The sequence below is a fragment of the Mchenga conophoros genome, linkage group LG12 (genome assembly GCF_057382185.1).
Source record: "Mchenga conophoros isolate Kocher_MC1m ecotype Shallow Benthic linkage group LG12, M_conophoros_male_GT1.1, whole genome shotgun sequence".
NCBI classification, from domain to species: Eukaryota; Metazoa; Chordata; class Actinopteri; order Cichliformes; family Cichlidae; genus Mchenga; species Mchenga conophoros.
In genome coordinates, this window is record NC_140537.1 from 30914256 (window position 1) to 30934479 (window position 20224).

The following is a 20224-nucleotide window of genomic DNA, read 5'->3' on the forward strand; positions in this document are numbered from 1 at the left end:
GGTAATTCTAAAGCAGCAATAGGTGTGGATGTACATCTCTCTATGTGTTAGCCTTGCGACAGGCTGGCGACCTGTCCAGGGTGTACCCTGCCTCTCGCTTTCTGGTAGCTGGGACAGGCTCCAGCCCCACCCTGTGACCCTGACAAGGATAAGCAGAAGAGGCTGGATGGATGGATATTTTCTGTATATTATTATTGCTAGCACATGCCTATACTACATTAGTGTTGGGCCTTTTTGCACTGATGAATAGGAGCGGTAGATTTTAATAATATGCTTTTAAAAATTTGCCCATTGATGACATAAATTAGATGTGGATATAAAGGAGATGTTTTTGTCGTAAAATGAAAATAGTACAATACGTACAATAAGGTGTTAAAGGTGCATAAAGGCTAAAAACAAGTCGTTTTCATCTGTTGTTAGGTGGCTGCAGGGCAATGAGATGACATCATAATACAGCATGCATAATTCAACTTCTGTGAATACAAATTAAATGTTACTGTCACGAAATAATAATAGTATAAAGCATAAATGCTTAATACTGATCATTTTTCCTCATTGTTGATTGGCTGTGAGGCAACATTTTGATGTCATACTGCCTGCAATAGATAAGAACCTTCAGGGGTCTTTTTGGATGTACTTTTGGTTACTCCAGTCCTGACCCTGTGGGATGAGTTAGCTATCAAAGACACAGATTTTATTTATTATAACAAGATCAGAAAATATTTAGTTAACCAGTTTAAAAATCAAATTTCACATATAAAAATCATGAATATTTTACAGGTTAAGCTATAAGGATCAAGGCTTGTTTTTAATCATCTTGGTTTGGCAGCTCCTTTGATCACTGTTGAAAGTTATTGATTCTATAAAAATTGCAGCATATATCTAAAGTCACTTTTTTGTATGGTTTTTCATATACAATCATTGTTCACTACGAAGAGGGAAGAATTGAGGCTTGATTAGCACTGTGTTGCTGCAACAAGGTGGCAGAGATCCTCAGTGGCCATTGTTGCAGAGCAAGACCAGAAAATTGCACCACACAGTCTGTCTCAAGAAGTTTCTTAACTGTGTTGAATCTATTGACTTTGTGGATCTTCCCTTTTCCTTTTTTTTTTTTAAATAATTTTTCGTCTTCTCCCTCATGCTCTTTATAATGTGTCTTTTCATATTTTTTTTAACAATGTATTTGCATGTTTTTCTTTTTCTGTTGCCCTTTAAGCATAATTTTTTACCTAAACAGTTCCAGATAAACTTTGAATGACTACTGTCTCCTTGCCGAAAGATATGAAAACAATATCATGGTGTGCAGAAAGCTTCTTGCTAGCATCTTGTCAGAGTGGACACACAGTGCATACAGGATATGGACTCATGAAGCACATGGTGACAGTTACAGCGTTTTAATAAAGTAATGCAACTAACATTTTAACAGCATGAAGGTGCTTCTCCAGTGTAACTATTTTTGGTGTACTGCCTACATGTTCACTGACATACCAGTTACCATCCTTTGGTTTCAAAAAGGTGTAACAGTCAACCTCAACATAATGATGAGTCATGAACCAAAACAGGTTTGCAGGACTGGATCACAAAAAAATTGCAAAGCATGTATCCTTGGCTGTTTAACAGAAAAAGACACAAATTACAGTATTTTTACTCAAACTACCCTACATCCATTTAGGCCTGTAAAACAGATAAATTCATACTACATATACATTTTCTCTTTCAGGGTTAAAGAACAAAACAAAACAACCTGACAGTAAACGTAGCCAATTAAGTATAACACATAAATTGTGCCCTAAAGCTAATAAATACATATATTAAGAAAAACAATGTGAATGCTAATACTGAATATTTGCTTCCTTAGTCAGCTGTTTTACATTCATTTTGGGAAATGTATTTGTATTCCTTGGCAAAAAGTGTGCATGAGGATTCCACTCATGCATCAAGTATGCAGCTAAAGCCAAGAAAACATTAGCACTGTTTGGTTATGACAACTAGAAACTGGGAAATCTGCTAACACTTACCTCTACTCGTCAATATTTAACAGATTTAATCTAGGTGTGTTAAATCCTTGCACAAACATAAAAAACTGTTTTGCACAATTGCTATGAATAGCACCTGTGACACTGCACAGATGTGTAAGGTGAACTGATAAACTGGGGTTTCATCAGCAACTACTGATGATGGCACATCATTATCTATAGCAAGTTTAGCTGGCCTTTCTGCTGGTTCTAGTTTCATACTTAATGGCAAAGAGAACTGAGTTATTATAATGTGTTCTTTTGCAAATTACTCAGGTGTCATATTACTTTGTCTTTTGCTGCAACTTTCCTCACTTTGTCACTTGCGGCATTTTCACACCTATAGGTGTTTGACTCTGGTCTGCATCACTTTTTTTCACATTTGTTTTTTTTTTTTTCACACAGAAAAATGTTCTCTAGTTCTCTAAATGAACTCCAAGAGAAATATAATATTCTGCTTATCACCACTGGTGTAAAACACTCTTAAATGTGATTTGGATCAGCTAGACAGCCCGTTAGTAATCTATGCATTCCTATCTCCACACCATCAAGCTAGCCAAAGCTTTGTTCCCATTTCACTTAATGTGTGCCAGCACTGAAGATGATTTGTCCTATAATGTAGCTATTTACACTGATGCAGCCTGGAAGCTGACTGATCATTCTCCTGGCTGTTAGCTAACGTGGGGCTAAAAAGAGGTGCAGTCACTGCTGAGGAGTTTGAAACTGAATTAATGTGAGTACTAGTCCCTACTGCCATTGGAGCAGTAGCTGCAGGGTAAAAATGGACATCAACAGCTACTGTGGTGAGGCCCACAGAGACGTTGTGAGACAGCAACAGTGGAGGGTTGCCATGTGAAATGCTGAGACTGTGGTGGATAGGTGCAACGCATGGCTCAGCACTCTGCAGTGTTAAAGAAGAGTGCACGCTTTCCTCCCGCCTGGATGGTGGTGATGGGGAAGGAGAACGGGAGATTAAGGGTGAGGGAGGAGGCAACGTGTCCTGGCATGGGCTTTGGTTGTCTCCTCTGTTACTGGTCCAATCCTCAGTACAGTGCACCTGAATGCTGGGCTGGGACAAACTGCACCCTTTCTCCTCCTCCAGAGAAGGATCAATCTGAAAGTAGAGAGGATTTGTTAATAATAACATAGGGAAAAATGTTTAAAATGCAGTGAAATCATTACACTGTTGCCACATTGTTATCTTTAAAGACAACTCTGATGATTGAGCATTTTATTACTATAAGGCTGTTGGTTTAGTCCTTGCATGTGCCAGTTTAAATTAAATGGAGACATCAGCACTGTTTTCAGTGCAGTACTTTTTTTTATTATCTTAATGGTTTGTTCTTTTTATTAAACTGTGCAAACTGTGACCGTTTGTACACTTATATAGGGTTTTAGCTCCCCCTATAGGTTATATAGTATGCCACAGTTGTTAGTTAAATAAACGAAGCTGGATATGCTGTTTTCATAACTAAATATAATAATTTCTAATATTTATCATTAACAGTGTGACCCATCCAACCATCCTCTTCCAGTTATCCAGGCTGGATGGAGTGGGTTGAGATGAGTTTCAGGGGTGATTTGTGACAGAAGGATCGCAGCAAGAGGCAGCAATCAGGTTTTTATCTTCTATGTAAAGCATATGTGCTATTTAAATAAAATTATCATTGCCAAGAGGGAAAGCACTGACAAAAAGACAAGAGGCAGAGCGAGAGGTGGTAGACGTGAAGATGCTCAAATTTTGACTGAGAGTTACCAGGACAAAATTTGAAATGAGTATATTGGAGGGACAGCTCAGGTTGACCAGTTTGGAGACAAAGTTAGAGAGGGTAGGGTGAGATAGTTTGGATATGTGCAGAGGAGGGATAGTCAATATAGTAAGCAAAATATGTTAGTATTTTATGTTAATATGGAGCTGTCAGGCAGGAAGAAAAGGGGAAGACCCTAGAGAAAATTCATGGAGGTAGTGAAAGAGGACATAAAGAAGGTTGGAGGATGTAAGGGATGGGCTGAGATAGAGGCAGATGATCTGCTGTGTTGACCGCCTAAGAAGTCCAAAGAAGAAGAAGAATCATCAGTGGTTGTTCTGGACCCTATCCCAGCTGTCACAGGGTGAGAGGTGGGGCACACCTTGGATAGGTCACTAGTCTATCTAGTCTATCAGAAGGCCGGAGAACATGCACACTCCAAGATCCACACAGAAAGGCTGTTGCTGTGGCTCGGTGGATTCAATCCCAGGACCTTCTTGCTGTGGGACAATGGTGCTGACCACCATACTATTGGGTTGCCTCAATAAATTTGTAACTTTCTTAACTTCCCCTTAAACACGGATAAAAATGTCTGGATACATTTTTTTATGGTAAAGTGTTTCTGTGTTACCAGACCTTGATGTCAAGAATAGGCTCAGGGTACGTCTCTACAGTGACTGAGTGGTTGTCCAGAGAGCGCTGGGTATCCTCTTGTAGTTCATCAAACGTGCTCTCCATCTGCACCGTAACCAAGCTGGGCCCTGGGGGTCTGGCTCTGGTTTCTGATGTGTTGGGGCTCTGTTCAATCACTGCAACACAGTCGTCATCTTCAAACGCTCTGCATAAGACATACAACACTTGGTATTAGAATGCAGAAAGATGGGTTGTGAAGGATAATTTATTTTTCTATTCTGAGAAGTAGAGTACCTGTTTTCATACGTACGTCCTGCTGCTCGACGTTCAGCATGTCGTATGGGAACACCTAAATTCCTCTGAGCTGTCAAAGACATGTAATGTGGTTTTGACGTAATAATAAAAAGTAACATTTGGGTTAAAATGCTCTACATATGTGCTTTCTGGTAGAGTGACACAAGTGGATCAATTACCTGTTTAAAATAAAGCTAATTTAGCTTACCTTGGCAAAAAGATATAAGAGGTAACCAGACTGTGTTCAGTGTTAAAAATTCATCTGAAAGCACATGTAGAGCTCAGTTATTATTATGTTATATCATTTTTGTTTGAGCCAAGTATATATGGAAAACCTGCAGTTCTTTAAATGGCCACTTGAGGGTGGCTCTTTAAGCGAGTTAATTCATAAACAAGTCAATGTTAAAATGCCCAATGTATTGAAAGTCAAAATACAAATGTTCACTTCCTAAGTAAATTTAAACTATAAACTAAATTATAGTTTAATTTTACTAGCCAAACCTAGCACTCTAATACACAGTTAATTACAACTTGTTACACTAGCACCTCACTTGCTAGCCAGTGCAGTGTTGGTTAATAACTTTCTATCAATTCCATCAAGATCCATCCTCTTTCACTTATCCAATGCAGGGTCGAGGGTGGGCTGGAGTCTATCCCAGCTACCATAGGGTGAGAGGTGGGGTACTCCCTGGACAGATCACCAGACTGTCGCAGCCTCACCACCCCAATCATTTCGATTTTGCCAAAATATGGTCATGATTTTAGGAAAACCAAGACACTAGCATTTCATGCAGGGCGGATTGCTGACCTGCTCGGCTTGTTGGTGCGGGTTCATTCTTTTGTACCACAGAATAGAAGGTAACAGTGATAAAGATGAAAGCCAAAGATACACCCACTCCCACCACAATGGGGATGTCATGTTTTTCCAGCACAGGCAGCCATGATGGTGATTGCTGCTTCACTCTGAAATGGAGAAGATAGTGACTTATTGATGTTTTATTACTTTTGTTCCCTAAATGTAATAAACTCAGGTGAAATATTTATCAATCTATCATATTTTTATTTTGCCTACCTGGGATCATTGCTAGTCATGGGTGACTGGGAAGTGTTCCTTTTCAACCAGTCTGTGAGCTCTGGCTGAACTGGATGACTTTCATGAGTAGTATTCAGCCAATGTGACCTGTTGACCTGTTGGACTACCTCAGCGTCTAACAATGAAGGATGGAGTGACTGATCTGAAGGGCGGATGGTGGAGAATGGAAGCTGTGAATTTTGTGTTGGAGATGATTCAGGTTGGGTTTGAGAAAGTTTGGAACTGGCTGAAGGTGTTGTTGTTGAAAGATGAATTTCGGATATTGGAGGCGTGGGGATTAAAGAAGATGGAAGTTCTGTTGAAGGCAGATTATACTGAATTGTAGAAAGCTCAAGATGAAACTTTGGTAAAAAACTTAAGGTAGAGGAGTGTTGAGGATCAGTTTGAGTTGTTTGTGAGAGGGTTGGTGAAGGTTGCAAAGGCTGAAATGATGATGTTTTGTAGGCAACTGTCAGGGTGACTGAATCGGAGTGTCTCATCTTAGCGTGGGTAACAGGATTTGGTGTTGGAGTTGCCATGAAGGGGTCCGATTTTAGAAAGCCAAAAGGTCCAGTAACACGTAGCTGAGATGGTTGCTGAGTTACTGATGTCTCTGCAATTTGATTAACTTGAGGCACAGAATGGTCCTGAGAACTGGGCACTATAAACAACTTGTTACTGGCTGAATGCTGAAATTTTGATGGCATTTGTCTCAAATGGGATCGACTTTCACTGAATGAATGCTGAAGGGTTTCGACCAACACTCCACTGGTTACTTCAGGTGCCAGGCTCTGTGTTGCAGCTGGTTCACTGTGTGAAATAAAATGTGGTTTAATGGTCATTGGTACTTGGGTGTGTAGAGCTTCTGATTGGAGGTTCAGGTGAAGAGGAGGCTTGATCTGACTGAGTAACGACTGGGTAGAATTGGTTGTTGGCTGTTTCAAATGGTGATGTAAAACATGGGCAAGGGTCCTCAATGGCATATCTAGCTCAGCCCCGGCTTTTCTTAAAAATGTTGGAAGTGTAGTTGCACTGACTGGGTTGGTACCTGTAAATATTAAAAAAAGAGTTTGTGCTTTATTTTCTTTAATATATCCTAAACAATTTTATGTTGTGTGTTATTATTATGTGTCATTCAGAGGAAAAAAAATCTGATTTCATCTGAAGGGATCCAGCCATACATTTTGTAAGCAGTTCGATTAGTAACGTGCGCACCAGAATAATGCCTCTCATAATTGTTGCTTTACATTTATATTTACTAATATTTCTTGTAACTGAATCATAAAGTAGCATTAACATAACACAGACACAAAAATATGATTTATTACTTTTTTAAACAAAATATTTCCATGTCAATTTTGAAATCTGAGCAGAAAAAACTCCTGCAGCTCTTATAGCAGGATTATTTGGCATTTAGCTTTTTTTTTTTAGCTTTTGGATGTCCTGACACATCTTTTTTGTCTTGTGGCAATGGTAACAGACACAAAATTGAAATGATACCTTTATCCTGGAAAGTTTGTGAGAACTTCTGGTTACCCAACTTCTAACTCTACCATCGCCTGATCTGAATCCCTCTTTGTGACCAATTTTACCTAGCAACTGCCAGCAACCACTAAAAACTTCCAAAAACCACTCACCAGCTGATCTGGGAATACACATTTTTCCTTAGTGACCTGTGGTTGCCAGGGGTAGTCACTGACTGGTCTCTAGGCCTGTATGACTGAGACCTTACCACTGCTTTCAGCCATATTCATTTTACCTTATAACCTTATAGCACCGTGTTTTAGCCTGTTAACTTGTAACTATATATTTGTTATGTTGAATGACCTACACAACACATGACTGGAGCTAAGTATTTTTTTTAAATACATACATGTTGTCTCATTATGCTTTTCCTGTACATGTGGATAACGTGTTGTTTTAAAGCGCTGCTCGGCTACTGAGTCGCTCCACTTGGAAGCTGGACGTTGTTCATTATCGCTGGTGCTCTAAAAAATATTCAAAACACTGATTATTTTCAGAGGAGACACATTTGACACAGTCAAAAGGAATAAGTCCATACACCAAATAATAAACAGGGGTAAACAATGCATGACCATCACATGATCTGTGCGAAAAAATGCACTTAGAAAATTTGCAGCTTCTACACTGGAACTGCTTATGAAAATAAAACCAAGGTCTAGCAAAATGATTTGAGAACAAAATACACAAGCAAAGACTTCCACATCCTCAATACTCACAGCAGACAAAACCAGTCTTGTCCGTCTCCCTCTATCAGAAGGTCGATCTTCAGCATAAGACAAAGGATGACATGAAAGAGAATCAACAAGCAAAAGAAACTTGGGTATATGGGGTCAAAGAAGTATTTTGTTGTTTAAGTATGCACTGAACTTCACCCACTCTAAATGACCAGAAGACAGTTGCGAATTCCCCTGAGAGAAGTATCTGAGTGACCCACATTTATTATACTGATCCAAACATACACTGATAGTCATGAAAAACATCTCAATGTCCTGAAAAAACTAGTCTGACCCCTCACAAAGCCTTGATCTCAACACATTGGAGTCTGTCACTTCAATTAAATTGCCAAATTGTTCATACATTTTACATCTTCAGTTTTGTTCATAGAGCTTTACCATTGCATACCAAATGCAGGTATGATTTTAGTAATATTGCCACTGAGAAGAAATAACACGAGGTGGTAAATCAACACACCTGTGATGATGAGGATCATCCGTTTCTGATGTCGTCCTGCTCGGTTCTCAGCAGTGCAGTAATACTCTCCTGCATCAGAGTACTGCACACTGGAAATATGCAGGGACCCATCTTCTGCAGGCCAGAAGACAAAACATTATAAAACACAAAGAGCTGAGATCTCACATACCGTTTAGAAATTAGAAAAAAAATTCCTGTATACTTCCATCTCTGCCGAGAATGCTACTTATTTTATATGCTGAAAACAACTCCAAATGATGGACCTGGTGATTAAAATAAATGTTGAGAAAGTTCAAGCTGCAGCAACACTTGTGGTATATAGAACAACTCTACTGCTTGACTGGATCTGTGGCCTTAATCAGGGTCATCAAACAATAAAGTTGTTCTATGTGTTACATTAACTTATTCAGATTTTATTCTCTTCTACATACCTATGAAGTAGGGGACGTTGTGCCTGAAACGGTTACTCTGTTTTCATGATGAAAAGTAATGCAGAATGACTCCAGACAAACTAGACTCACCATCTATGTGTCTGCCTTCGGTGGTACTGATAGGGGACTGTGGCTCTGTTCTGCCCCTCGTCCAGGTGTATGTGATAGGGAGAATCCCCATTGCTCTGCAGGGCAGGACCACTAAAGTCCCAATCGTGTAGGTCACCTGATCTTTAAAGACCACTATTAAAGGGCTCACTGGCCCAAGCAGAGGGGAAAATTGAAAAGACAATATCAAAAAAGTCACATAAAGCTCATAGATCATAGAAGTGCCTTAAAGAAATAACACATACAAGAACTGTTCCCCTATAAAGATTTTAGTAACTATGTAAAATTTTGAGGACACGGTATGTTCTGCTACCTGGACTATGACTCTTTAGAATTAGTTTATGAAACTAGCAATGTGTGCAGATGGCAAATAAAATGACAATTTCATTCAAATGGTCTGTTACTTTGATCACATTTGCAAGACTGGATTTCAAGGTGATCTCCATGTCCTTTAATTTCAAATTTGTAAGACGTTTGTACTACACAAGAAGAATTTCTCAGTTTCTTTCCTGTGTATAATTCAGTTCTTTTAGAAGGACCTTGGTTGCGAGCATGTACTTTTCTATAATAGCAACAGGTTTTTTCTTTTCTTTTCTTTAATGCATTTCAGCTTAATACCTATTAGATAATTATTCATGATTTTTCATTTTTGCAGCCTAGTTTTCCTGCACTCTCAAAACAACACAGTACAGCTGACATGTTAAAATGAATGATCACACACACTTGTTGATCTGCCAATGAGGACCACGCCCATGCTTTGATAATATTATGTACACTATATGAAGATACCTTATAGGGAATTACAAATTCACTGCAACTTAAAAGCAATATTAAATAGGGGCATAAAGCAGAGGGACAACAATCCCTTTGCCTTCCAGGCTAGGGTTTGCTTTATTTAGTACACTTATCAGTGGGTCAGACCAAACTCATATCTAAATCCTCACCTTCATTATGATCTAAAAGGTTTGCATTAACAAGAACATATCTGTCATCATACTTAGTATTGAACCAACCACAACATCTAAAGCAGGGGTAGGCAACTCCAGGCCTCGAGTGCCGGTATCCTGGAGGTTTTAGATTTGTCCATGATCCATCACAGCTGATTTAAAGGGCTAAATGACTCCTCAGCATTTCTTGAAGTTCTCCAGAGGTCTGTTAATGAACTAATCATTTGATTCATGTGTGTTAACCCAGGGTGGGATCTAAAACCTGCAGGACACCGGCACTCGAGGCCTGGAGTTGCCTACCCCTGATCTAAAGTGTATAAATGCTTAGTAAGTATCAGGCACATGCTCCTGACTTGACTTTGACTCGTCTATTGATCTGAGGAGTAAATACATTGCAAAACAGCAAGGTTTAAAATTTACCAGCAACTCTCAGGAGTGCTGTGCCATGGCTTTGTCCCAGTGTGTTGGATGCCTCGCACACATACACCCCCTCATCGTAGCTCCGGACTGACTGGATGTAGAGAGTGGCATTTCTCTGTCTGAATAGGAAACATGAAAGCTGCCATATATTATGAACTGCTTGTATACAAAATTTTCAAAAAGTCAGAACACTATAACTTACCCCAATGCAATTTTGCCTCCTGTCTGCTTGGTGTGGCCTCTTTTCATCCAGCTGATGGACGGTAAAGGGTGGCCAGACACCTGACATTCCAGCACCACCTGAGCACCCAAAGGCACCGTCAATACCTGGGGCCATAGCTTGACGGATGGAGGAGCTGCCAGGAAGGGAAAGCACTGTCTGGAATATTATTATGCACCTATACATGTATATATATATGTATATATACATATATATATATATATATATATGTATATATACATTTCCAGTGAGATAGTAGGGAGGGCTGCCAGATGTCATACCCAAAACACTGAGTGTTGCTCGTCTCGAGGTAAGAAATCTTTGAAGATGGGTGTTTGAGGCCCTGCAGAAGTAGCTGCCACTATCGTGCTCCTGCACACTACAGAGAAAATTATGAAAAGGGTCAGCAGAGCTTTTAAAAACAAAAATCAGCTGCCTGGAGCTGTATTTACAGGCACAATTTTATAACTCTATGACTTCATGTTAAGCGCTAAACATACCGTAAACAATGCAAATTAACTAAACTTTTTTAAAAGTTTTGGCCCAACCAGTTTTAATTTATACACAATTTTTGTGTTATATTTAATTTATCTAGTCATATAATGAGGCATGAACAATAAAGACCTGTGGATGAAGAGGTCTCCACTGGGCAGCATTGTTACATTTTCAGTGGGAGTGAGAAGCCGGTTGTTTTTAAACCAGGACACCTGCGCTGCTGGTCTGCTGTACGGAGGCCTACAGGTTACCGTAACATTTTTGCCGCTCTTCACCGTTAGATTTGTGGGCTGCTGCACAAAACTCCAGTCCATTTCTGTAAACACAAAATGTAAATCACTAATAAGTTTGGACATCTGCTCTTATTGGATTTTGCTGATTTTTACAGCATGGAATCTGCTGAAGCAGAAACCTAAACGGTTTTAACAAGGCAATTCACTTGCTTGAGTTAAACAGTTCAGAGTTGACAATACCAGCTGGAAGTAGGAAGGCTGGCTGCGACCTGATTGTCTCTTTCTGGTTTGATGCTTCACAGTGATATGAGCCCTCATGCTCCTTGCTCACATTTCTGGAGAAGACAAACACAAAAAATATTTTAAATGTAATTTTAACATTTAGGGATTCTTTTTGATTTTGTTTGCTTTTTTTTTTTTTTCTTAGCCAGTTTAGAAACCAGTTTAGAAACACTAATTAATATTTGAACTGTGGGAGGAAGCCAGAGTTCCTGGAGGGAATCCCCCAGTGGCAGATTCAAACACAACAGTCTTGTTGTGAGGCAACCCTGCAGGGAATACAGAATATTTACAGAAATGTCTTCTTTCTCTAAAACACCCAATCTTTATCCTTCCTCTTTAGCCTTCCTTCTTTTATGCACCAGTAAGAACCAGAAACTATTATAATTGTACCAGAAGAAAAAAGACAAAATCTTTGACTGTATCATCAACTGTCAACCACAGTTGGAGTTAAACAATAAAGAATTAATATTCCTGTTCTGCCATGCAGTGTTGGACCTGAATGTGAGCAGCTGTCCATTGTTTTGGAGGCTGAACGAGCCGGAGCAGTTCATCAGGAGGCACCCGTCTTTGAACCAGTGCACCATGGGAACAGGGAAGCCGAGAACACTGCAGTGCATGGAGACTTCAGTTCCTATAGCAACAGTGATGTTGTCAGGGCCCTGGATGAACTGCAGCCTCCGAGGGACCCCTGCAAGGCGGACAGTCACAGTAAGATACTAACCCTCTGCAAACACACACAAGTATGATAAATTAGTTTAGTTTTTTTTTAATTAAAGCAGTATTTTTGTTAAAACCAGAGAGCTCAGGATTTATATTTAATAAACTCTCCTGGATCAGCTGCAATTTGAAAATTTGTCAGTGTGAATTAAAGAAAAAGCCTCACCCTGCACAGTAAGTCTGGCTTGTCTGCTCTTCTTGCTGATGTTCAGTGAAGGATTGTGTGTGACACAAACGTAAACCCCTTCATCTTCTAATGTTACGTTGAAAAGATGAAGAGTGCCTGACGTTTTCTTCTGGTGCCCACCTCCATATTCACCCTGAGCAGGATGACACATACAGTATGGAAAATATGTCCAATATCAAAGTTAAAAGCAACAACGTGTATTTTTCTGTTTTATTTTTGCCCTGAGTGAAATAAAAAGTGTTTTTTCTCATGAGGCTTTCAGAGTCTCCTTGAGGTTTGTGAGTTCTTCAAATCAATTTCTATTTGTAAGGTTGCCCAGCATTTAAGTCAGCACTGTGTTCTGTGTACAAGCTCTGCAGACAGAAAATTTTGCACCTACAAAAAAATTGCTATAGCAGTTTCAGTAAATGCTGTTTTAAAAAAAAGAAAAAGAAAAATCAGGGTAATCAAACTCCTAATCAATTAGTTTTTTTATATAATGAAGACGCCCAAGAGAGAAACTACAGCCTGATCTGATTATAGTAGTTTCCAGCAGTGCAGGTGGATGCCTTACACATGAAATTTATGTCCAACCATCAAGTTGAGGCTCAAACCATGGCTTTAAAATTCACAAGAAAACTGTTAAAAACATGAATTTGAGAATGAAATTGGCCTTTCTTTAGCCTGGATTTCTCTAAACTGCAGAAGAAATGCAAAGTGTAAAAACTGTTCTCCACTCTATGCCTGATTATTGTCTTGGAGTCTAATGGAGACTGTTACTACATTAATATCTACCAGATATATTTACTGCTTTTTGTCCTACTCTGCAAGAAAGTAGTCTTTGATGCCCTTCTAAAATCTGAAGTTGTTTTTTACCTGAATCTGTCTACCTCTTGTGACCACCTTTCCATCTTTGAGCCATGTGATGCTTGCAGGAGGTGAACTCTCCCCTGATACACACCGGAGGAAAACTCCCTCTCCTTCTCTGACTGTCTGGTCCTGCGGACTGAAGAAAACATCCTCCAAACCTGGAACACACACAGTGTATCCATTCAGTGTGCTTTGAATATGTTACTCAATATTTTATCCAGCACTAGTGGAAGTATTCAAAATATTTACTTAAGTAAAAGTATTGATATCACAGATATGGTCAGGCGAATGTTAAACTAAAACTGTTAAGCCTTACACTGCATCATCAGTTTGATATAAATGATGTGTCCATGTTGTTTTGCAGGGGACACCAACTAATGGTTATTTTCTTACTTGAATAGTAATAAATTGCTAATTTGCTGATATATTTCTTCAATCAGCAAATACAGATGATAAAATGTGAGCAACTTATCAATTTTACCCACAGCTGATAGTGTCACTGTTGCTGAACCAGAAGTTAAAGCTTTAGTTTATTAGTAATTTCAATATTTGAACAGGATGGTAAAGGCATCTTCTTTAAAAAACCGGAACTATTAGTACTAGTAGTAGTAGTTTTATTATTAGTATATACCAGAGGTGTGGACTCGAGTCACATGACTTGGACTCGAGTCAGACTCGAGTCATTAATTTTATGACTTTAGACTTGACTTGAAAAAATGTTCTAAGACTTGTGACTTGACTTGGACTTTTACACCAATGACTTGGGACTTGAATTGGACTTGAACCGGTTTACTTGAAAAGACTTGATATTTCACCCCAAATATAAAATTTAACACGCATATTATATAGAGATTGAAAATGTGACGTCATTCACGGGTAGAACCGCAAAGGATTCTGGGAACTCGTGGCAAGAAGTACTAGCGCACGCAGGCTTTCAATTAAAATCAGTTACACAGAGATAAAAAGAAACACAAAAATGTCAAGAAGCCGTTGTATTATTAACTGCGATAGCCGGTCGCATGACAGCCACGGGAAGCCGACGGGTAAAGAGATCGGTTGTTATCGGATTACGACGTTTAAGAGAAATTGTTCGAGCCATGTTTCCGAAGTGACAAACAGGCGACGGATGGCCTGGATTGCAGCCATTCAAAGATCAAATATAACGTCCCAGAACACTCCAGCTCACAGGTTAGTCTGCTCCAAGCATTTCCACAAAGGTCAGTCTGCTGTTGTAGTTAATGCGTCATTTTCATAACATAATTAGTGATATAGGTTACAAGCAAGTCTGGCGCTGAACAGAAATTGTCGCGCTATGCTCCTTTATTTATTGTGCATAAATAGTGAATTGTCCTGACACAATATTGTGTTTCGCTTCTGTTATTATGGTACATTGACAAAAACATATACTTTTATTCACAGGATAAAACAGGTTTTTTGTATCACTAATTGCCCAGTACGATTACAGCATACAGTATTATTGTCACTGCTACATTTCTGTGATGCGTACCAGAAATTATTTCCACTACTAATTAATTACCGTTGAGCTCAAAGGTCCTATTAATAAACGGTTAACGAATGTGTATTTATGAAGACGATTTGTGAGACTGGTAAACTTATGATACGTACGATGGTCTTTCGTTCTACACGTGCGTTTCAAGGTCCTGCACCCATCCGGCGGTAAACTGTACCTGGGCTTGTTGCAGTGACCGGAAGTTACTAAACTTCATGAGTGTATGCACTCACTCCAAGAACCGTATGCTTATAAATATGCATATAAATATGAGATAGCTGACTTCATCTAACTAGCAAATGTTTTCCAGGCTACGTTGGTGATGCAGTTTTTTTTTAATGTGTGTGATATTTTTGTCATGCGATTTTAAAGCCGGTCCTACAACCGCATCCAAGAATAACATGCAGCTTATCTCAGAACTGTCGGTGAAAATTATTCTTGGAGCTAGGTTTAATTGAGCTGCATTTTAAAGAGGTGCAATTTCACAATTTGTGTATATTTTCTAAGTTCACTATTTTGTCATGTGTTGAGAAAAACACAGATTTAAAAATCACATGGTCTAAAATTTACATTTAGCATAACTGCAACATGCTTTTTTTCGTTTTTTTTAATGACTCGAAAGGACTTGAAATTCAAAATTTCAGACTTGTGACTTGACTCGGACTTTTACACCAGTGACTTGAGACTCGACTCTGACTTGCCTGACATTACTTGAGACTTGACTTGAGACTTGAGGATAAAGACTTGAGACTTACTTGAGACTTGCAAAACAATGACTTGGTCCCACCTCTGGTATATACATTTAAGAGTATATTCTCATGAGAGAATATGTCAGTTGCATGATTGTTTCCTTTTTTGTTTAAAAGTTTAAAAGTCATTATAAATGTAGTGTAAAATAATCCTCTGGAAGAAGAATAAGTGTAAAGTGCCATAACAGGCTACAGCACAAGTACATCTAAGCTTTACTTAAGCACAGTGCTACCACATTTCAACATTTTAATAAAAAAAATTTGTTATTTTTTTTTAATTTAGTGGCATTTTTATTGACCAACAACCCTTCTTTTGACTTTATCTCGTGGCCAAACACAATAAAAACAAAAGAGTAGATGGACTCACCAAACTGGGATGAGACTGCCAAGCCAGACAGGATGAGTAAGCAAAGATGGGAAGTCATCTGTGGGAGCAAACAGATGGAGACACACACTTGCATCCTATTGCCGAGCTCCATGGGAGCCACTCGGAGACCATCCTGCAGCTTCATCCATGGTGTCAGCTGGAAGAGTGTGCACACATAAAGGAGCTCTTATTTCTCTTTACTTACTATCACTGATGGAGACTGCACATTTACTGGCAGCACTGAGGTGTGTGATCTTCATTTGGCAACAGACACGCTAAAATGGATCTTCAAAGCATCTCTGCAGCAGAGGCGATGCATGCTGTGTATCGCGAACTGCAAAGGGTTAAGTTTAAGGAGGAGACAGAAGCAAAACGTGACTATAAACGGTTATGTTGTTCTGAAGGGGTTTTTATCAGCTCTGTAGTGCTGTTGTTAAGCTACATGCAGACACACAAGAAAGCAATCAAATAGGTTTTTATAACACAAAGTTATCAACCAGTAAAAAAATTTGGGGGGATGAGGGATGAGGTTCAGTTTGGATAAATATACTGACACAAAACTGAGTAAACCTACTCAGTTATATTAACATGGTGTAACTTTTATATTAATGTTGTCCTTTTGATTTAGTATTAAAATAATGACCCATTGTTAGACACAGTGGGTTAGCTCATACCCAAGACATCACTTACCATTAACAGGCAGTAGTACATAGCATCATATACTTCCAACTTTTAAATAACCAGAATATTTATTCATATTTTAAGGCAGTAATTCTCAGATTTTAAGTGTTCAATCTGATGTAAAAATATATGATAGTGTTCCAGAGATTCTCCACAGTGATATGACTTTTATTTTCATACACTACACACCACAGAGACTGAACCTGGTGTTGCATAGAACCATTTCTCATCAGTTTCCAGTAAATATATTCAGCAGATTAATTTAAAATCCCTCCCTCTCTCCCTCTCTTTCTGTTAACAGCCTCCCCTCCCTTTCCCCCTCTGCTTCATTCCTATTTTGGTTGTGAGTCTGTGGTGCCGCAGTGAGCTCAGCTTTGTCCTCTTTAGTCCCTTGAATGGGCCCAGCCACTTTATAGAGCTCGCACCGTGGCCCTCCACTCAATGAAAGTGACATGAAAAGAGGCTGCGGAGCTTTGTACTGTAAAGATCAGTTATTGGTCCCTGCGAGGACAGCTACCCGTCTGATCGTATAGGCTTTCATGATCCTCAGTATGGCCATGTAAGGGCTCACCCTTTATTATTTGAATGTGATGATGAAGTTCCACGAGTGAACAATTATAGTATATAGTTAAAGCCAGACAGTGACAAAGTCAAAAAGCTAATAATGGATACATTTATTAGTATTTTGGGGATGATTTTTTAAGACAACCTCTGTATATAAAAAGCAGACTGCTCATGAATATATTAAAAAAAATCAGAAAATACATTTTAAAAAATACAAATGATTAAGCGGAGCTTGATGTCTGGTCTACTGCCATTAAATTATTGCCGAAGAGTGAGCCATAAGAAAACCAAACGGCGAACAAGCATCAGGAAGCAACTAACTTGAAATAAAAATCAAAACAGTTCTATGATAATATTGACAGTGCCCGATTTTGCAAATTTGTCAAGAACACAACGCAATGAAAAAGTAGCAGATGAGACATTGGAGAGAGTTCACAGAAAATCGTATTCTAGGATTTTTCCTAGAATCACCAAAAAAGAAGACTCAGCAACAATGTTTCTTTCCACAATTCCTGATCTAGCTGCACAAAATAATAGTTCTAAGCAGATGGATTGGTCTACGTATTTCAGAAACTGTGGAGCTCCCACACAACCATCTCTAGGGTTTGCAGAGAAAAAAGAGAAAATATCCAATGAGCAGCAGTTGCTTGGGTAAAAATGCCTTTTTGATGCCAGAAGTCAGAGCAGAATGGCCAGACTGCTTGACGCTGATAGTAAGACAATAGTAACTCAAATAACCACTTACTGTAAAATGACAGGATGCAGAAGAGCATCTCTGAACGCACAACACAGGAAAACGCACAACAGGAAAATGACGGTACAATTTATTCGAGCTATCGAAATTTGGACAATAGAAGATTATCATGACCTGATGAATCTCATTTTCTTCTGTGACATTTGGGACAGAATTTGGGATAAGAAATATGAAAGCCTTGTATCAACAGTTCAGGCTGGTGGTGTAATGGCGTGGGGGAGATTTCCTGGCGCACAAACTGAGCATCGTTCAAACACCACAGCCTGTCTGAGAATTGTTACTGACCATGTCTGAAAGCAGCCATGTTTAACACACCATGTCACAAAACTCGAATCATTTAAAAACTGCTTTGAACATGACATTGACTCACTGTACTCAAATGGCCTGCACAGTAGATTCAAGATTCAAGAAGTAATTGTATCTGGAACCTACAGAGCACCCTTGGAATGAATCAAGGGTGAATCAATGAATGAATCAATCTACATCAGCATGTTTAAGGAATGTTTCCAAACCCCTCATTGAATCTGTGCAACAAAGAGTTAAGGCTGCTCTAAAGCCAAAAGGGATGTGACCCTGTATAAGCAAAATGTACCTAATAAAGTGGTCAGTGAGCTTATTTTTACGAACTGATCCACCAACTGCAAAAAAAGAGGGAAAAAAAAACGGGAAGCTAGCAATTGCAGTTCAGCTTTGTGCCACAGACTTACTTTCCCGTTTCTTAGAAAGAAAACTGAAACTAAGTGAAACCGCTCAGCAGTAAGTAACCAGGCGAGTGCTTTCTGGTTCCATTACACTCTACAGTTGATATCTCCATACTGGACAATTTAAACCAAAAGCGGTGTGAATGGACAAACAGAACTACATGCCAAAAAAAAGAAGAAAAAAAAAACTATCAGTAAATTTAGTTTTATAATTATCACCTCAATTGCTTCTGAAGAACAAAAGAAATCACCAGTGATGATGTGCTTAAAGCAATGACAAAACAGACATTAGTACATTAGCCATCACTGCTGGTGAGTTCAGCGGGGCTACGGGCTGCTTATACTCACATAATGCTAAGAGCCCGGGGGTGTGTATTTGTTTGACTCACAAGGCTCACAATAGATCATTTACACTGTTTAGCATGTCATTAAGATGTTTCTAGCCCACACACTCACTTGTAAGCTTCCTTTCTACAGACAACATTTGGCACAAACACTGAATTTCTGTCACCACCACTGAGTGACACCAGAGTGAGATTTTTGGCCCCGCACTGTGTGGCACTACATAGAAACATTAATGATCCAGGTGATGATGTAGCAGTCAGTTCACGGTTGGTAAAATAAGATGTTATAGCTCAGGTTTGTATGAGGAGCTGTGACTGTAGTATGGTTTTAAATGGACATAAGTTAAATCACATGATCAGCTTCCAAGATGATAACTTTTGCTCATCTTTTAACAGTAATTCACATGTTCTGAGACATACAAGCAATACACAAACAGCTTTGTTTACATGTAATAAATACAGTAGATTTAATATGATACCATGAGTTAATTCACTATTCCTACTTTTTTTATTGTTATGATTCCATTTATTTTATTACCTGCTGCCTACATCTCATCTTTTTCTTTGCTTATTGACACTTAAGACCATGCCTTCAGTAGATATACAATAGACATACAAATTCAGGACCTGTTGTGCAGCACAAGCACTTTCAGAAACTACAAAATTGCAGCTTTTAATGTGCTTTGATATTAAAAGCTAGTTTGATAGTTTAAAGGTACATGTTGTAAAAAATAAACCTCGGATACCCACACATGCTGTTTTCACAAGATTTCTATTAAAATGTATCCACCACAGGGTTAATGAAAGCTCATATAGAGAACTGATACTTACTCTAGAACAATTTTCTCTGCGCTGGTGCCCATTAATTTGCTCTCAGTCAGTTTCTGTGTGCCTCTCCTCTTTTCTCTCCTGATACATTTGCTGAGCTTCAAGCTGGGAGTGAACAGCAAGCAACAGCTCACATATTCTGGACACCCTCCACACCCACTTAACACACACAATCTGGCACACACACACACATACTCTGTGTTCTAATTCAACGCCATCAGCTATAATGAGACAAAAACCCCAGTTATTTAAATTATTAGTATGATCATAAAATGACACTAGTGCAAGGAACAATGTCAAGCAAAAATATCCACACATTATAAAAAATAGTAGCTATGGTATTAAAACAGATGGATAGAT

General features: G+C 38.9%; 1 protein-coding gene across 1 annotated transcript; it reads right to left on the reverse strand.

The window, feature by feature from the left end:
• Positions 1-1378: 1378 nt before the first annotated feature.
• Positions 1379-19944, reverse strand: LOC146562950 (uncharacterized). The gene is made up of 20 exons (XM_085295219.1): positions 19868-19944; positions 15993-16149; positions 13373-13524; positions 12497-12650; positions 12109-12301; positions 11572-11666; positions 11228-11414; positions 10885-10982; positions 10586-10739; positions 10384-10502; positions 8999-9166; positions 8478-8591; positions 8003-8049; positions 7636-7750; positions 5763-6810; positions 5499-5653; positions 4899-4952; positions 4691-4760; positions 4400-4601; positions 1379-3129 (listed from the first exon to the last, which is right to left on the reverse strand). The coding sequence occupies exons 2-20, from the start codon at positions 16135-16137 to the stop codon at positions 2638-2640; spliced, it is 3762 nt and encodes a 1253-aa protein (XP_085151345.1). The 5' UTR covers positions 16138-16149; positions 19868-19944; the 3' UTR covers positions 1379-2637.
• Between the last annotated feature and the right edge of the window lie 280 nt (positions 19945-20224).

Excerpts from the sequence above, each read along its gene's own strand:
- LOC146562950 (XM_085295219.1), bottom strand. The coding sequence starts at position 16,137 with ATGAAGCTGCAGGATGGTCTCCGAGTGGCTCCCATGGAGCTCGGCAAT. Across the intron at positions 12,651-13,372 it reads CAAGAGGTAGACAGATTCAG|GGTGAATATGGAGGTGGGCA; the intron begins GTAAAAAACAAC and ends CATCCTGCTCAG. Across the intron at positions 5,654-5,762 it reads ATGACTAGCAATGATCCCAG|AGTGAAGCAGCAATCACCAT; the intron begins GTAGGCAAAATA and ends TCTCCATTTCAG.